General features: G+C 50.5%; 1 protein-coding gene across 1 annotated transcript in view; it reads left to right on the top strand.

Annotated features, from left to right (window-relative positions):
* Positions 1–18,280, top strand: part of LOC138511172 (CMRF35-like molecule 5) — a 147,569-nt gene that overhangs the window by 104,541 nt on the left and 24,748 nt on the right. The window contains exon 5 of the mRNA XM_069626679.1: positions 12,901–12,953. Within this exon, the coding sequence (XP_069482780.1) occupies positions 12,901–12,953 (53 nt within the window). The remainder of the gene's footprint in view (positions 1–12,900; positions 12,954–18,280) is intronic.

The following is an 18,280-nucleotide window of genomic DNA, read 5'->3' as shown; positions in this document are numbered from 1 at the left end:
TCATACTTTTCCACTAGCCTAGCAGCGTGCTAAATAGTCGGACAGGTGCAGGGAGCTTGTCTGCTCCCCCAGCCTCCCTCCAATTATTGCAACAATCAATCATCACTTCAGTGGTCATGTGTCAAATATTTTTTTGTATTTTGGCCTTGAGACTGCTTCTTGGTCTGGAAAAGTTAAGGTGTCTGGGCATGGCACAAATCCATGCGTAGGGGTGAAAGTTTCATCCCTTCTGCTTGCTTGATCACGTGATTTCGACACTGTGAAATCATCTTATTCTCCATGTAATTCGTGCATTTGATTTAATTTTGTCAGCCATCTGCCTTCTGTGGCTTATCTTGACCTTTCAGAATAGGATACTCAGTCCTTCTCTTTATTAATTGTATCCACTGTTTGGCTATTTCAGCTGGTACGACCTTGGCTTCTTGGCATGACTTGCCTTCGTCTGAGTTTCTCTCTGTCCTTAATTCTCGATTTTCCTGCTGCAAAGCTCTCCTCTTGAGACCTTAAGTAACCGTTGGTTGGCTCTGCTCTTGTGCATAGTGGAAGTATACTTGTATAAAGTGCTCCTTGAGGTAGATATGTATAGGTGGCACTTGCCGCAATCTAACTTACTACTAAGCTTAGCAAGTCTCATGAATTCTTAGCTTCTTGCGGTTCCTTGCATATGTACACGTGTAAACTGGCTGCATATCTTCATCACGCTCATGGCATAAGTTTCTGACATTTGCCATCAATTATTTCACTTTAAACTCAGGATGTCACTTATCCATGGTGTTTCGTCACTTTTCATTATTCACAGGTCTTCATATCTTCTATATGTGAGTCAGTCCGGGTTCTTATGATGTCATCATTCGTTTTCTTTTAGTATCTTCTTGGCTTCTTCATGTATTGCATTTTGACAATCGTCATTCTGTCTCATGTATCGATATGGTATTCTCAATGGGTACCTCACTGCCCAAGGTTTCTTAGGTGTTGGTACTTCAATAGGTGCTGTCAGTCTGATAGGTACTGGACAGAGCCCCACTGCGGCTCTCTGCTGGTTTATTTGCTCATCATACGTCACATATTTTGGCGGGAACGTTCCTGGTACTACAAAATGGGCAGTAGGAGTGCGAACTGTGCTTGGGACCTCCTCTACAAAGTGTTTCAAGGCGCTCCTCAGAGACATCTCCTCTCCACACATACTCAAATGACAATAGGTTTGCCACACTATGTCTCGTTTTGCAACACCTATGACCCAAAATAATAAGGTTACTCACCGTAGTGACCACCTTACTCCTAGTCCATACTTATGGGACGTTCCTCCGTCCTGTGGGACGGGACCGGAGCACTTTGTAAAAAAGCATCACATTTTTTTAAAATGTGTCCTTCCTCTCTTTCTACGCTGGGTATGGCATGCAGCCGTAACCCCGCCCACCTTGTCTCCGCCCCGCGCATCGCCCATCAGTCCTTTTCTATCGCCTTTAAGCAATAACAGAGGAACCTTATTAGAGGGGACGGCCGGCGGGCGTATGGAGGAAAGGGGACTATGGACTAGCAGTAAGGTGGTCACTACGGTGAGTAACCTTATTATACTCCTACGTCCCGTCCCCTTTCCTCCATACTTATGGGAGATTCACAAGCACTCCTCACAGGAATTACGGGTGGATGGAAAACTCCTTGCTGAAAAAGGGTTTTAAGCACAGCCTGGCGTAACTGAGCATCAGATCTGGAGCTCAGATCCAAACAGTAGTGTTTACAAAAGGCCGATGGAGAGGACCAGGTAGCCGCTTTCGCGATGGTCTCCCAGGGGACATACTTTTGAAAGGCAACAGCAGCTGCCTTGCCCCATACCAGATGTGCATGAACCCCTTTTGGAGGTTAAAGACCTTGAACAGCGTAAGACTCCATAATACAGGCAGCAATCCATCTGGAGATAGTCGCCTTAGAGGCCTGTTTACCTTGTAGATTACCGAAGGTCACCAAGAGTTGAGAAGAACTCCTAAACTCAGACGTTCTGTCCAGATAGAACTTAAGAGCTCTTCTAACGTCCAGGCAATGCAAAACCCTCTCAGCCTCTGAGGCTGGATTTGGAAAGAAGACAGGCAAGAAGATTGACTGATTCAGATGAAAATCAGAGACCAATTTTGGAAGGAAAGAAGGATTTGCCTCAGAACAACCTTATCCTTATGAAAAACCAGAAAGGGATGCTCCACCGACAAGGCCTGGAGCTCACTCACACGTCTTGCAGAAGTCACAGCGACCAAGAAGGACACTTTCCACGAAAGGTGCTTAAGGTCTACAGTAGCCATTGGCTCAAAGGGCTTATGGCACAAGCCCGTAAGGACCACGTTGAGATCCCACGTTGGATGCGGTTTGTGAACAGGAGGGTAAAGACGTATGAGACCTGCAAAGTGCCTTTTAACCACTGGGTTTGCCAGTGAAAAAGAGCACTGATCCATCGATAGGCATGCAGCAAAACAGCCGAAAGATAAGTCCTGCATGTCAAGACATGGATGCCCGACTCTGCTAGAGGAGAGACAAAAGACAGCACTGTGTCGATCGTAGCCCCCCTGGGGTCCAGCTGTCTGCCTAAGCACCAGTGGCAAAACCAAAGCCATTTGCTCCTGTATTGAGATCTCGTCGAGGGCTTCCTGGCCGCCTGAATAATACGAATGTTATCAGCGGACAAGTTGAGGGGTTCTAAAGATCTGAACTCAGCCACCATGCCGCCAAGCTGAACGATTGTGGGGAGGGATGCCACAGCTGCCGATCTCTCTTGTGAAGCAGGTCGGGAACCAATGGAAGCCTGATCGGTGCACACACCGACAGATGCTGAAGCTCTGAAACCAAAACCTGGACGGCCACCACAGTGCCATGAGTAGAAGAGAACAGTTCACTGTGCTCCTCAGATTGCACAGCGTCCGATGAATCAGAGGCAGAGACGGGAAAGCATAGGCTCTCATGTTGAGCCAGGGAATTTCGAGGGCATCCCCCAGAGAGGAGGCTTCCAGCCCGTTCCTGGAGGCATACAGGGAAAGTTTCCTGTTTGACACCGTTACGCAGAGGTCCACTTCTGGATAGCCCCAACACCAGAAGATTTGCAAGAGGACCTCCGAGTTCAGTTCCCACTCGTAGCCAACCATTGTACTTTGGCTGAGGGACTTCCGCAGTAACATTCAGCTGACCCGGGATGTGCACTGCCACCAGCCAGATGCCATGCTGAACCGGCCATTCCCAAATCTGAATGGCAAGATCCACAATTGGAGGGGACTTGGTACCCCCTTGCTTGTTGATATAAAACATGGACACCACATTGTCCGTGTGGATCCGGACTACTTTGTTGACAATGACAGGCTGGAACGCTTTCAGCACCAAGAATATCGCCAGGAGCTCCAAGTGATTTATATGAAGGAGATTGTCCTGTGGTGATGAGAGATCGGAAACCTGAAGAAGGTCCAATGTCGCACCCCACCCAAAAAGGAAGAGTCCGTCGTGATTGTAACTAGCAGGCCGGGGTCCTGAAAGGCGCCCCCCGACAAATTGCTGAGATGCGGACTCCAAATCAGGATATGCATGTACGCATCCTGAAGATCCACCACGCTGAGCCAATCGCCCATCTGCAAGGAGGACCGTATCTGGCTGGGCGTGATCATCTTGAATTTCTCTTGGGATAGAGAGAGATTGAACTGGGAAAGGTCTAGAATGGTGTGCAGGCCAGCCTGGTTGGGTTTGGGCACCGTGAATAGCCGGGAGTGGAAGCCCTCACCTCGCTCCCCTAAGGGAACGGGTTCCACCGCCCTGAGATACAGCAACTTCTGTATCTCGGCTCTGAGGGAGGGCGACCCCGACAGCTGAAAGGAGGGATTGAAGGGTGGGGTAGGTGGAAGGGGCAAGCTGAAGCCCGCCTGAGCGACTGACAAGACCCACTGGTCCTCGGTAATGGCCTGCCATGCCTCCCAGTGAGACGCAATGAGCCCTCCCACCAGGGTCTAGTGCGAGCGCAGAGAAACTTCATTTAGTTGGTTTATCGGCCACCTGAACCTGAAGAGGAGGCTGAAGAACGGGAGAAAAACCTGCCCCGTTGTTGCCGTCGGCGGGAATTTTCTGACAGAGTATTGGCCCTATGGGACTTCCGATCCAGAATTCCCCTAAAATCAGAGGAAGACCGAGGCTGCGAAGACGTTCTCTGTGCCCTGAAAGGTGGTTTCACCAAGGCAGACAAGGACTTGGCTGTCTGGGTGCTTAGTCTTAGTCAGTTCAACATATGAAAAAGCTGCTTGCCATCAAAAAGCAGGTCCAGAACTTTATCCTGCACCTCTTTGGAGAACTTGGTAGCGTGCAGCCAAGCCTGACGAGAGGTGTCCACGCCAAGCAAAAGGCCCAGGGCCGAGGTGCTGACATGATGCGCCGCGTCCTCAAGCATATCCTGCGCCAGGACCCTGCCATCTGACAAACCCTCTTTAAAATCCTCTAGTTTATTAGCGGGAATGAATTCCTCAAACTCTGACAGACCTTTCCACATTTTCATATTCGCCCCCACTAATACCAGTTCTGCGTTAGCTTGACGTAACTGAAGGCCTGAATTAGCGAAAATCTTCCTCCCCAAAGAGTCAAGAAGCTTATCCTATTTGGCCAGAACCTGCGTTGCCGCTGTAGAAGGCGATGAAGCGGGTTTGGATTGTAATGTAGCAGCAGCCACCACCGTGGAGGAAGGGGGCGGACACAACGCTAAGGCCACTTCTTCCGAAGAATGGAGCCTACAGCGCACGTCAATCTTTTTGTTAACAAACAGTCCAGAGTGTGGTTTCTCCCAGACTTTAAGGACCTCGGCTAAAACGTCCTTTTGCAAGAACAAGCCGGTGCACTCCAAAGGAGAGAAGGTGAACGCCCCAGAAAGCACCCCTTCCTGTGGAACGGGTGCCTCGGTACTGGAACATCCAAAGGAGACATCGTGTCCAGCACCTGATCGTGAAAAGCTCCAACAGAGCGGGGCTGGTCCTCGCTGTCCTGATCCCCCTGTGCGTTGTCCGACACATCCGGATCAAGCTGCGCAACATCTGGCACTGCTGGAGATTTGTCCACTGGAGCCAATGGAGGCAAGGGAGGGAGGGCCCGTGGGAGCCCGGCCGGTAAAGGCGGCGCTGGCGGAATCACCAGTGACACAACCGGAACTGACGGCGCAGGAGGGCATATCTCCCTAAACAAGCCACGAAAATACTTGTTAGGCAGAATCCTGTGCAGTGCCCTTAGGGACCACTACACACAATTAAGACTACAGGTGGCAATACAAGTTTTACCTTTGGTACAAGCCTGTACTATGTCAGAGTGGTAGCAGTGGCGGAGCAGCCAGGCTTATCTCAAGAGTATATGAGCAGTAGCAGAGATTACACAAAGGGACCACAAATACTGTGGCTCAAGCAAACACTGACTCAAGGTTTCAGGTAGAAAAATATAAGTACATTTATTTTTAAACCATTTGTTGTAAACACAACACTTCTATTAGATTAAAACCACACGAAAAATATACTACAACTAACCAATTCACTTTGTACAGTAAGTCTCAAGGTAAGTAACCTGTGTTTGAATGGACCGGTGTTACGAACAAAACATGTTACCGCGAATACGATTGCGATCACTTTTTGACAGTTCGGTCTAATAACTAAACGCGTATCTGTGACATGAAATGCTACCGGGGCAAAAACACACTTAGCACCTGAGATACCCAGAGGGAGTTGGGCGTAAAAATCACAGGCAATATTTTGGTTAGGCAGACAGAATCGAGAAACACTCAGAGACAGGAGTTCAAGAGTCAAAGGGCCGGAGCCAGGGTCAAGTGACACCGGGGACCTGTTGCCGAAGATCACACAGTCAGACAGTTCACGATTCAACGTAGCCAAGAGTACTTCGATATTGTCAATGTTCGGAAGCAAAAGTTATAAGAAGGAGGGAAGACAAGGACAAGCCTTGGAGATGAAGAAAAGGGGTTCACCCTGTTTCCTCAAGCAGAACACAGTACCTTATTCCAATGGTGCAGCTGGTGCCCTGGCAGTTGTTCCTGTTGGTGTCCCGCAGACCCACGGTTCCTGGAGCTTCGAGGTGAAGGAGAACGTCTGAAGGGTGTCTGCACCACACAGGGATGAAGCCGGTAGCAGCGACAACGAATAAAAGGTGTGCTCCTTAAAAACAGGAGAGGTTCTTCAGGTGGCTATCCGGACCACTACTGCAGTGTGCAGCGATTTCAACCATGAAGGCGACCTCTGGCTGAAGAAGATGAGCTGGTTATCCCCACCAGGCTCAAGGGAAGAAGACTCCGGACTGGATCTTCTCTAGTCGTTGAAGGGTAGATAGCTCAGGACTGCAGCAGGGCTTCACCGGGACGGGGTAGTTGCAGCAGTCGTCATTCTCTCTGCTGCTCTTCGGTTCCTTGTAGTTCCAGTGGCGACTCTGACTTCTAGTCCAAGAGACCTGTCTTTTATGCGCAAAACCCCCATTCACACAGCCTGGCTGTCAATAACCCAGCAGGGGGGTTGTCCATCCGGGACAACCACCTCAGCCAATCATGGCAAAGTGCGACTTGGATTTCCTAGGATACCCTGTGCAGTGGGTGACTACACCCCTCCCTCACATTCAGCCCACCTAGACACCCAGGCGCCTGGTGGAGGGCTTCTGGGCAGAAGCCTGCCAAAAGACGGTGAACAAAGAAGGCGAACCTAGTTTGCCGTGCAAAGGGAAACAGAAGAAGGACTTTAACAAAAAGAAATGGTGAATAAACCCAGCCGGAGCCAAAAAAAGACAATTTGGTCAAGCGGGTTTATGTTCGAGGCTAATATAATAGCCTAAAGCAATACCACGTTTATCTAATATAATCGCGGTAGAAAAGTTAGGGTAGATACCACTGCCACCAGCAAAGTCTATAGGCCTCATTACACGGTAGGCGGTAACCATGGCGCTATTAGCGCCATGGTTGCCGCCGGTACCGTACCGAGTCCGCCTTGGTGGATGGCGAAATTACCGCCCTACTCCAAGGTGAGCGGGGGCGGTAATTCCCCATTCACCAAGGCCCTTCCCCATTCCCATTTTTGCCCCCATAGGGCATAATGGGAATGGGGAAGGTGCTAATTACGGTACCGCAAATTGCGGTACCGTAATTAGCTCCGAGGTCCCTTTGCGGGTCCCGTCCTTAACGCCTGGAAAAACCAGGCGTTAAGAGAGGACCCGCAAAGGGACCTCGTAGTAAGGCGGTAAGGGTTTACCGGTACCGGTGCCCTTACCGGTACCGGTAAACCCTTACCGCCTACCGTGTAATGAGGCCCTAAATGTTAAAAGAGCGAAACAATGCTCTAGGAGGTACAGATAAAAAGGGATACGAAGTAACCCTTTCCAGTACTCCATGGAAGATGGGGTGTACTGGATCTATGGTAGATTGACTAGGTAAAGTTAATGGTAACTTTACCCTTTTCTGGGGGACTGTAGTCAGCCTCAGAAATGGAGTCGGGGGAAGTCTCAAAGACAACCCTGTGCCACGGCACTGAAGGTGCTGTGTGACACACAAAAGAAGGGGGCTACTGAAGTGGTGTACTCCAGAGTCCACAATCCAAAAACAGAGAAATATACCTGGCAAAACACAGGTAAGAGTGGGGGAAAAGCTCACACTCCTACCAAGTAGAAAAAAATAAACTCCAGAAGTCCAGCAAAGCTGCTGGGGGACTCACTAGGTGAGGGAAATTAGCCATCAATGAGAATTCTCCCTAACACTCGCCCCCCCGACTAAGGGACAGGAGGATTTAATCCACTCCTGGATGGACCTCATACCTCTAGTCGGTTAAAAACATCCCAGAGAGACCATCAGCATTTTGGTGGTGACTTCCTGCTCTGTGCTCAATGGAAAAATCAAATCCTTGCAGGCAGATTGACCATCTGAGTAACTTTGGGTTTTCCCCTTTCATTTGCATCAGCCATCTCAAAGGTTGGTGGTCAGTCTGAATAATGAAGGTAGATCCATACAAGTATGGTCTAAACCTCTTCAGTGACCACACAGTAGCAAAGCATTCTCTTTTTATTGCTGCCCACCTTGTCTCAGGATCCTTTAACTTCCTGCTGATGAAACAAATGGGGCGCTCCCTACCTTTCTCATCCAGTTGACTAAGGACTGCACCTATACCTACATTAGAAGCATCAGTTTGTCAAATGAAGGGTTGGTGATAGTCAGGAGCTCTTAGGACTGGAGCTTGAAAAGGGGCTTTCTTTAGACCTTCAAAGGCTTGATTGCACTCCTCATTCCACCTGACCTTTTTAGGGAATTTGGGAGAAGAGATGGAATTCAAGGGAGAATCTATGGTCCCATAGTTCTCTATGAAGTTTCTATAATACCCAGTGAGACCTAGGAAGGCTCTCACTTGGGTTTGAGTAGTGGGGGTGGCCCAGTTTTGTACAGCCTGTACTTTGCTAGGCAATGGCCTTCTTTCACCTCCTCCTACCTCATGTCCAAGGTAGACCACTGTACTCTGACCAATTTGACATTTGCTTGCCTTTATGGTCAGATGGGCCTGTTCAAGAGCCTGCAATACATAACCTAGGTGTTCAACATGTTCTTTCCATATAGGGCTGAACACTGCAATGTCATCCAAGTATGCCATGCAGAAGTCCTCCATCCTATTCAGAACTTGATTGACCATCCTCTGAAATGTAGCGGTGCATTCTTTAATCCAAAAGGCATTACCTTGAATTGGTAGAGGCAGCTGGGGTGGAGAATCTAGTTTTCTCCTTGGCATGGTTTGTCAGGGCTATTTGCCAATAGCCTGACGTTAGGTCAAATGTGCTGAGGTACTTGGCTGCACCAAGGTTGGCCCCCTGCTCATCTGTCCTAGATAAAGGATGGGCATCAGTCTTTGTGACTGCATTTAGAGCTCTATAGTCCACGCAGGATGTCAACTCTTTGGATCCTGCCTTTGGTACAAGCACAACCGGGTAAGACCATGGGCTAGTAGAGGGCTCTATAACCCTGAGATCAAGCATCTTGTTGATCTCATTCCTTATGTGGGATCTGACATTGTCTGACATTCTGTACACCCTGCTTTTGACAGGCAAACAGTCACCAGTGTGTATGTCATGCTGGCCCCAAGGGGTCAAGCCTGGTGAAAGTGAGTACAGGGAGGCAAACTTATTTAACAGTAACTTGCACTCATCCTGCTGGTCAGATGTGAGACTGGAAGAGAGATTAACTCCTTCCACTTGCTCATCTAAAGGTAAGCCTCTGAGGAGGTCAGGCAGAGGTTCACTCTCTTCCTCCTCCTGAGCTGAAGCCAGAAGCAGAACTCCTATGTCAGGTCTAGAGACATAAGCATTTAAACGGTTGGTGTGAAAGACTCTAGGAGCCTCCTTAGGATTGCCTAAGTCCACCAGATAGTTCACCTCTCCAAGTTTACCCACAACTTTGAAGGGTCCTATCTATTTGTCCTGCAAGGCCCTCTGCCTTGTTGGGACCATAACGAGAACAAGCTGGTCTTGAGTAAACTCAACCATGTTAGCCTTCTGGTCATGCCAATGTTTGACCAGCGCTTGACCAGCCCTCAAGTTATCACTTGCCTCTGCCATCATGTGTGCCATTCTCCTCCGGAGACCTATCACATAGTCAGTCACTCTGACTGGCTTGGGGGAAGGAGCACTCTCCAACCCCTCCTTAATCGGGGCCAATGGACCTCTGACTGGATGGCCATAGAGAAGTTCGAAGGGACTGAATCCTACTCCCTCCTGAGGGACTTCTCTATATGCAAAGAGAAGGCATGGCAGTAGAAGGTCCCACTTTTTTCAAAGGGTTCTTCTAAAGCACCTATCATGCTCTTCATAGTTCTGTTAAACCTCTCTACCAATCCATTGGTTTGGGGGTGGTAGGCAGGTAGTTTTCCACATGGTTTGCATGTAGTGGGACACAAAATTTGATCCCCTGTCAGATATCACCGCCTTAGGAAAACCTAGCCTGGTAAAAATACCAAGTAGGGCCTTAGCCACAGCTGGAGCCGTAACAGTCCTCATAGGTATGCCTTCAGGAAATCTAGTGGCATGGTCCACTACAACCAGGATGAACCTGTTGCCTGAAGATGTGGGAGGGTCAAGAGGACCAACAATGGCAATCCCAACCCTCTCAAAAGGAACTCCCACCACTGGGAGAGGCACTAAGGGTGCCACATTCTTGGCTCCACCCTTACCAGAGGTTTGGCAAGTGCGGCAGCTTCTGCAGAATTTGTCCACTTCTGTATCCATCTTAGGCCAGTAGAAGTGAAGAGAGAGCCTTTCCTTGGTCTTCTTAAAACTTAAGTGACCAGCCAAAGATACCTCATGGGCTAACTGCAGAAACTGGAGTCGGTTCACTAGAGGTACTACAAGGCTTTTGTAGTATCCAGAGGTTGACTCAGTTGCTTCACTGTAGATGAGGCTATCCTCCCAGTGTAACCTATACTTCCCAGGCTCAGTCCCATTGAGCTGAGAAGCTGCCTATAGGCGAAGACCTTCCAGGGTAGGACATTCTCTTTGTCCTTTGCTGAAGTCTTCCCTGTTGGGTCCACCTTCTGTCAGTAAAGACTGCAGCTCAGGATGGTCAACAGGGTCCAGATCTCCCACCAGGGTAAGATCCTCTTCTAGATCTGATTCCTCAGTATCTAGTTGAACCATACAGGGTTGAACCTCACACTCAGCCTCAGCTGGTGGAGGAGTCACAGAGGTGACTTTGGACAATCGTGGAGATGTCCTTCTGGGCACAGGAGTGCTTGCTGGTTTCTTGCTGGCAGACTTGGGTTTCCCCTTTGTCTCTTTCTGACCTGCAATAGCAGTAAGTAAGTCCTGTGGACTTGGGGTGATAGTTTCCTCTATCATGTCCCCAGGAGAGCCTCTCAAGGTTCTCTCCCTTGCAGACCTAGTGAGCTCCTGTTTCCTTCTGCTGGGGGGCCTGGGGGTACTAGACACAACTCCAAGAGTTTTAAGGTCATTACCCAACAGGACCCTCCCAGGTACGTTATTTTGCACACTTACAGGTATTCTGACAGTCATGTCATTACACTGGATGAGAGCTGGTAACTGGGCAACCATTTGCACAGGGCTTCCAGCTAACTTGGTTAGGTGTTTGGGTGCCTTAGCAACATCCTCTACCTTGAAAAAACATTCATCAACCACAGTTATGCTGGCCCCAGTGTTTCTGATGGCAGGGGTTTCCTGACCATTCACAAGAACACTATCTTTGTAATACTCTTTAGTATTATCTGGGATTGAGTTATAGACATCTAAGTTCTGTTGTTCCCAAAGACCCAAGGACACTAAAGAAACACTAGCTGACACTCTCATGGGCTCATCAGCTAGTAGCTGAAAGTTTCCACTTGTCATAGTTACTTCATCCACCTGGGAGAAGGCTAAGGAGACAGTGTTGATCCCTGAAGGTTTACCCTTACACTTGGGATCTCCTTTCACATGGCCAGGCAATCCACAAACAAAGCATTTCCCAAATGCTCTCTGGAATGGGGGTTTGCTCTGACCTCCATCTGGTGTGGAACCAGATGGTACACTAGCCTGATTATGTTTGGGGTTTACCCTGGTTATGTTTGTGGCCCTCTTTTGGATTGGAATTATTGGAATTCTCTTTGTTGTCTTTCTTGGGCTGCTTCCCCTCATCCTTCTTCTGAGTCGGCCCAGAATCCTTGTGAGTAGCCCTATTGGCAACCCACAAGTCAGCAGCCTTAGCTAGTTTCTTAGGATCTATCTCCTTTGAATCAGCCAAGTGCTGTCTAAGCTCAGGAGAGCAGACATCAAAAATAGACTCCAACATTACAAGATTCCTCAAACCTTCATAAGTGTTCACTTTGTAACCCTTAACCCAACCATCTAAGTTTTTCAAACATTCACACACCCAGATAGCCCAAGGGGTACCATCATGCTTTTTGAGGGTTCTAAACCTCTTAAGATACTGGGAAGGGGTCTTTCCAAATCTAGCTATTAATGCTAGCTTCACACACTCATAATCCTACTTATCCTCCTCCCCCAACTCCATTACAGCATCACTTGCCACAGGGGGGAGCCTAGAGAAAAGCCAAGGAATCAGCTGATTCCCTGAGATACCTTGAACACGAGTCCCACCGGTGGTCCGGACCCAAACACTCTAAACAAAGAGGATGGAGATCGGCCCTAGCGAAGCGTCGCTCACAGGAAGAACAAACAGGAAAGTCTAATTGAAACGGCATAGACGGACTGCCACATGACCGCTAAGCCGGAGCCGGAGAAAAGGACACTGGAAGGAAAAAATCTTCCAAAGATGCAAGTACGTCCAGTCCCGATCGAGCGGAGAAAAGGACTGATGGGCGATGCACTGGGCAGAACTAAGGAGGGCGGGGTTACGGCCGCGTGCCGGGCCCCGCTTAAAAAGAGAGGAAGGGCACATTTTTGAAAAATGTGATGCTTTTTACAAAGTGCTCCAGTCTCGTCCCACAGGACGGAGGAATGTCCCATAAGTATGGAGGAAAGGGGACAGGACGTAGAAGTACTAAAAATTGCTTTCGAAAAGTGATGAGGACGATGAGGAGGAGTGGAAGAAGTCATAGGGTCTTCAGTTATGAGCACACCCTACCTAATACAAAACCCGATTCTACCAATATCTGCAAACCATCTATGTGGGTAAACAGCAGCAAACATGCCACAATGTTCACAGGTGGTAATATGCATGGGTATCCAGTTGCTGTACACGTGGGGCACCCCCACCCTGTGCCACAGGAATGGGGGTCCTAAATGCAGACTGAAAAGGCAGACACAAGAAAAACCTACAGTGGGACAGTTCAGCTGGAAGCACTACGGTAGTTTTGGGATTACTGTATCTTCTTTGCATGTGTACTTTTGAACTATTTTTTAATATTTGTGACATTTCTTTCTGTTGTTTTTTAGCATTGCAGCAGGACACATCTCAGAGCAACGATGGCCTCCAGCTGCTCCAGACGGTAAGGGCGGTCATAGCTACCAGTACATAGCTGGCAAGTTTCCCAGTTCCAAGAGCCAGTCGAGCCAGTCCAGTACATAGCTGGCAAATTTCCAAGCAAGTCCTATACATAGCTGGCAAGTTTCCAAGCCAGTCCAGAACATAGCTGGCAAGTTTCCCAGGTCTATGTTTGACGCCTCGTGCCAGTCCTTGTTTTTCCCTTTGCATGATGAGACTTGGAATTTGATTTTCCCATTGTAAGTATGGGCCTACAACTCCCAACATGCAATGGGAGAAAAACAGGACTGGCTTGAGGTGTCATGAATAGAACTGGGAAACTTGGTAGCTACGTATAATGCCTGGTACGCTACTCGAAAAACAGCCTCAGGGATATATCACTCTACATGCTTCTCGAGAAACCGTCTTAGGGATATAGCACCCAGAATGCTTCTAAAAAAAACAGTCTCAGAGATATATCGCTCAGCACGCTTCTAAAAAAAATGGTCTCAGGGATATAGCGCCCAACATGCCTCTCGAAAAACAGTCTCAGGGATATAGCGCCCAACATGCTTCTCGAAAAACAGTCTCAGGGATATAGCGCCCAGTACATTTCTTGTTAACAGTCTCAGAGATGTAGTGCCTGGCACACTTCTCATGGGCATAGTGCCCAGCCTTCTATTCATAACTACCTGGAATCATGCCCAGCTTCCCTATTTTACAACACCTCCCCCAGGAATATACAGCCAAGCTCACTTCCAGGGATTACTCCTCCACTCGTTCCTGGTGACAGAGTGCTCTACTTACTGTGCTTCTCACTCCAAAGGCGATGGTGCCCAACTCACTGTCATTCCTGCTCCCAGGGATCCAGTGCCCAGCTCCCTATCATTCCCACTCCCAGGGATCCAGTGGCCAGCTCCCTATCATTCCCACTCCCAGGGATCCAGTGCCCAGATCACTATCATTCCCGCCCCCAGGGATCCAGTGCCCAGCTCACTATCATTCCCACTCCCAGGGATCCAGTTCCCAACTCACTATCATTCCCGCTCCCAGGGATCCAGTGCCCCGCTCCCTATCATTCCCACTCCCAGGGATCCAGTGCCCAGCTCCCTATCAGTCACACTCCCAGGGTTCCAGTGCCCAACTCACTATCATTCCCACTCCCAGGGATAGAGTGCCCATCTCACTATCATTCCCACTCCCAGAGACCCAGTGCCCAGCTCACTATCATACCCACTCCCAGGGATCCAGTGCCCATCTCCCCATCATTCCCAGTCGCAGGGATCCAGTGACCAATTCACTATCATTCCCACTCCCAGAGATCCAGTGCATAGCTCAATATCATTCCCACTCCCAGGGATCCAGTGCCTAGATCACTATCATTCCTGCTCCCAAGAATTCAATACCCAGTTCCCTATAATTCCTGCTCTCAGGCATCCAGTGCTCAGGTCCCTATCATTCACACTTTCAGGCATCCAGTGCCCTGCTCCCTATCATTCCCACTCCCAGGGATCCAGTGCCCAGCTCACTATAATTCCTGCTCCTAGGGATCCAGTGCCCAGATCACTATCATTCCTGCTCCCAGGGATCCAGTGTCCAGCTCACGATCACTCCCACTCACAGGTATCCAGTGCTCAGCTCCCTATCATTCCCACTCCCAGGGATCCAGTGCCCAGCTCCCTATCATTCCCACTCCCATGGATCCAGTGCCCAACTCACTATCATTCCCACTCCCAGGGATCTAGTGCCCAGCTCACTATAATTCCCACTCCCAGAGACCCAGTGCCCAGCTCACTATCATACCCAATCCCAGGGATCCAGTGCCCAGCTCCATATCATTCCCACTCCCAGTGATCCAGTGCCCAGCTCACTGTCAGTCCCACTCTCTAGGATCCATTGCCCTGCTCCCTATCAGTCCCACTCCAAGGGATCCAGTGCCCAGCTCCCTATCATTCTCACTACCAGGGATCCAGTGACCAACTCACTATCATTCCCACTCCCAGGGATCCAGTGCCCAGCTCCCTATCATTCCCACTCCCAGAGATCCAGTGCCCAGCTCACTATCATTCCCACTCCCAGAGATCCAGTTCCCAGCTCACTATCATTCCTGCTCCCAGGGATCGAGTGCCCAGATCACTGTCATTCCCACTCCCAGGGGTTCAGTCCCCAGCTCCCTATCGTTCCCGCTCTCAGGGATCCAGTGCCCAGCTCCCTATCATTCCCGCTCCCAGGGATCCAGTGCCCAGCTCCCTAGCATTCCTGCTCCCAGGGATCCAGTGCCCAGCTCCCTATCATTCCCACTCCCAGGGATACAGTGCCCAACTCACTATCATTCCCACTCCCGGTGATCCAGTGCCCAACTCACTATCATTCCCACTCCCAGAAACCCAGTGTCCAGCTCAGTATCATACCCACTCCCAGGGATCCAGTGCCCAGCTTCCTATCATACCCACTCCCAGGGATCCAGTGCCCATCTCCCCATCATTCCCAGTCGCAGGGATCCAGTGACCAATTCACTATCATTCCCACTCCCAGAGATCCAGTGCATAGCTCAATATCATTCCCACTCCCAGGGATCCAGTGCCCAGATCACTATCATTCCTGCTCCCATGGATTCAATACCCAGTTCCCTATAATTCCTGCTCTCAGGCATCCAGTGCTCAGGTCCCTATCATTCACACTTTCAGGCATCCAGTGCCCTGCTCCCTATCATTCCCACTCCCAGGGATCCAGTGCCCAGCTCACTATAATTCCTGCTCCTAGGGATCCAGTGCCCAGATCACTATCATTCCTGCTCCCAGGGATCCAGTGTCCAGCTCACGATCACTCCCACTCACAGGGATCCAGTGCCCCGCTCCCTATCATTCCCACTCCCAAGGATCCAGTGCCCAGCTCACTATAATTCCTGCTCCTAGGGATCCAGTGCCCAGATCACTATCATTCCTGCTCCCAGGGATCCAGTGTCCAGCTCACGATCACTCCCACTCACAGGGATCCAGTGCCCCGCTCCCTATCATTCCCACTCCCAGGGATCCAGTGCCCAGCTCCCTATCATTCCCACTCCCATGGATCCAGTGCCCAACTCACTATCATTCCCACTCCCAGGGATCTAGTGCCCAGCTCACTATAATTCCCACTCCCAGAGACCCAGTTCCCAGCTCACTATCATACCCACTCCCAGGGATCCAGTGCCCAGCTCCCTATCATTCCCACTCCCAGTGATCCAGTGCCCAGCTCACTGTCAGTCCCACTCTCTAGGATCCATTGCCCTTCTCCCTATCAGTCCCACTCCAAGGGATCCAGTGCCTAGCTCCCTATCATTCTCACTACCAGGGATCCAGTGACCAACTCACTATCATTCCCACTCCCAGGGATCCAGTGCCCAGCTCCCTATCATTCCCACTCCCAGAGATCCAGTGCCCAGCTCACTATCATTCCCACTCCCAGAGATCCAGTTCCCAGCTCACTATCATTCCTGCTCCCAGGGATCGAGTGCCCAGATCACTGTCATTCCCACTCCCAGGGGTTCAGTCCCCAGCTCCCTATCGTTCCCGCTCTCAGGGATCCAGTGCCCAGCTCCCTATCATTCCCGCTCCCAGGGATCCAATGCCCAGCTCCCTAGCATTCCTGCTCCCAGGGATCCAGTGCCCAGCTCCCTATCATTCCCACTCCCAGGGATACAGTGCCCAACTCACTATCATTCCCACTCCCGGTGATCCAGTGCCCAACTCACTATCATTCCCACTCCCAGAAACCCAGTGTCCAGCTCAGTATCATACACGCTCCCAGGGATCCAGTGCCCAGCTCACTATCATACCCAATCCCAGGGATCCAGTGCCCAGCTCCATATCATTCCCACTCCCAGTGATCCAGTGCCCAGCTCACTGTCAGTCCCACTCTCTAGGATCCATTGCCCTGCTCCCTATCAGTCCCACTCCAAGGGATCCAGTGCCCAACTCACTATCATTCCCACTCCCAGAAACCCAGTGTCCAGCTCAGTATCATACACGCTCCCAGAGACCCAGTGCCCAGCTCACTGTCATACCCAATCCCAGGGATCCAGTGCCCAGCTCCATATCATTCCCACTCCCAGTGATCCAGTGCCCAGCTCACTGTCAGTCCCACTCTCTAGGATCCATTGCCCTGCTCCCTATCAGTCCCACTCCAAGGGATCCAGTGCCCAGCTCCCTATCATTCTCACTACCAGGGATCCAGTGACCAACTCATTATCATTCCCACTCCCAGGGATCCAGTGCCCAGCTCCCTATCATTCCCACTCCCAGAGATCCAGTGCCCAGCTCACTATCATTCCCACTCCCAGAGATCCAGTTCCCAGCTCACTATCATTCCTGCTCCCAGGGATCGAGTGCCCAGATCACTGTCATTCCCACTCCCAGGGGTTCAGTCCCCAGCTCCCTATCGTTCCCGCTCTCAGGGATCCAGTGCCCAGCTCCCTATCATTCCCGCTCCCAGGGATCCAGTGCCCAGCTCCCTAGCATTCCTGCTCCCAGGGATCCAGTGCCCAGCTCCCTATCATTCCCACACCCAGGGATACAGTGCCCAACTCACTATCATTCCCACTCCCGGTGATCCAGTGCCCAACTCACTATCATTCCCACTCCAAGAAACCCAGTGTCCAGCTCAGTATCATACCCACTCCCAGGGATCCAGTGCCCAGCTTCCTATCATACCCACTCCCAGGGATCCAGTGCCCATCTCCCCATCATTCCCAGTCGCAGGGATCCAGTGACCAATTCACTATCATTCCCACTCCCAGAGATCCAGTGCATAGCTCAATATCATTCCCACTCCCAGGGATCCAGTGCCCAGATCACTATCATTCCTGCTCCCATGGATTCAATACCGAGTTCCCTATAATTCCTGCTCTCAGGCATCCAGTGCTCAGGTCCCTATCATTCACACTTTCAGGCATCCAGTGCCCTGCTCCCTATCATTCCCACTCCCAGGGATCCAGTGCCCAGCTCACTATAAGTCCTGCTCCTAGGGATCCAGTGCCCAGATCACTATCATTCCTGCTCCCAGGGATCCAGTGTCCAGCTCACGATCACTCCCACTCACAGGGATCCAGTGCCCAGCTCCCTATCATTCCCACTCCCAGGGATCCAGTGCCCAGCTCCCTATCATTCCCACTCCCATGGATCCAGTGCCCAACTCACTATCATTCCCACTCCCAGGGATCTAGTGCCCAGCTCACTATAATTCCCACTCCCAGAGACCCAGTTCCCAGCTCACTATCATACCCACTCCCAGGGATCCAGTGCCCAGCTCCCTATCATTCCCACTCCCAGTGATCCAGTGCCCAGCTCACTGTCAGTCCCACTCTCTAGGATC

Source organism: Ambystoma mexicanum, chromosome 6p, assembly GCF_040938575.1.
Source record: "Ambystoma mexicanum isolate Mex_15411 chromosome 6p, UKY_AmexF1_1, whole genome shotgun sequence".
Classification (NCBI taxonomy): domain Eukaryota; kingdom Metazoa; phylum Chordata; class Amphibia; order Caudata; family Ambystomatidae; genus Ambystoma; species Ambystoma mexicanum.
The sequence above is the reverse complement of the archived record's forward strand: the minus strand, read 5'-3'. Positions and strand labels throughout refer to the sequence as shown.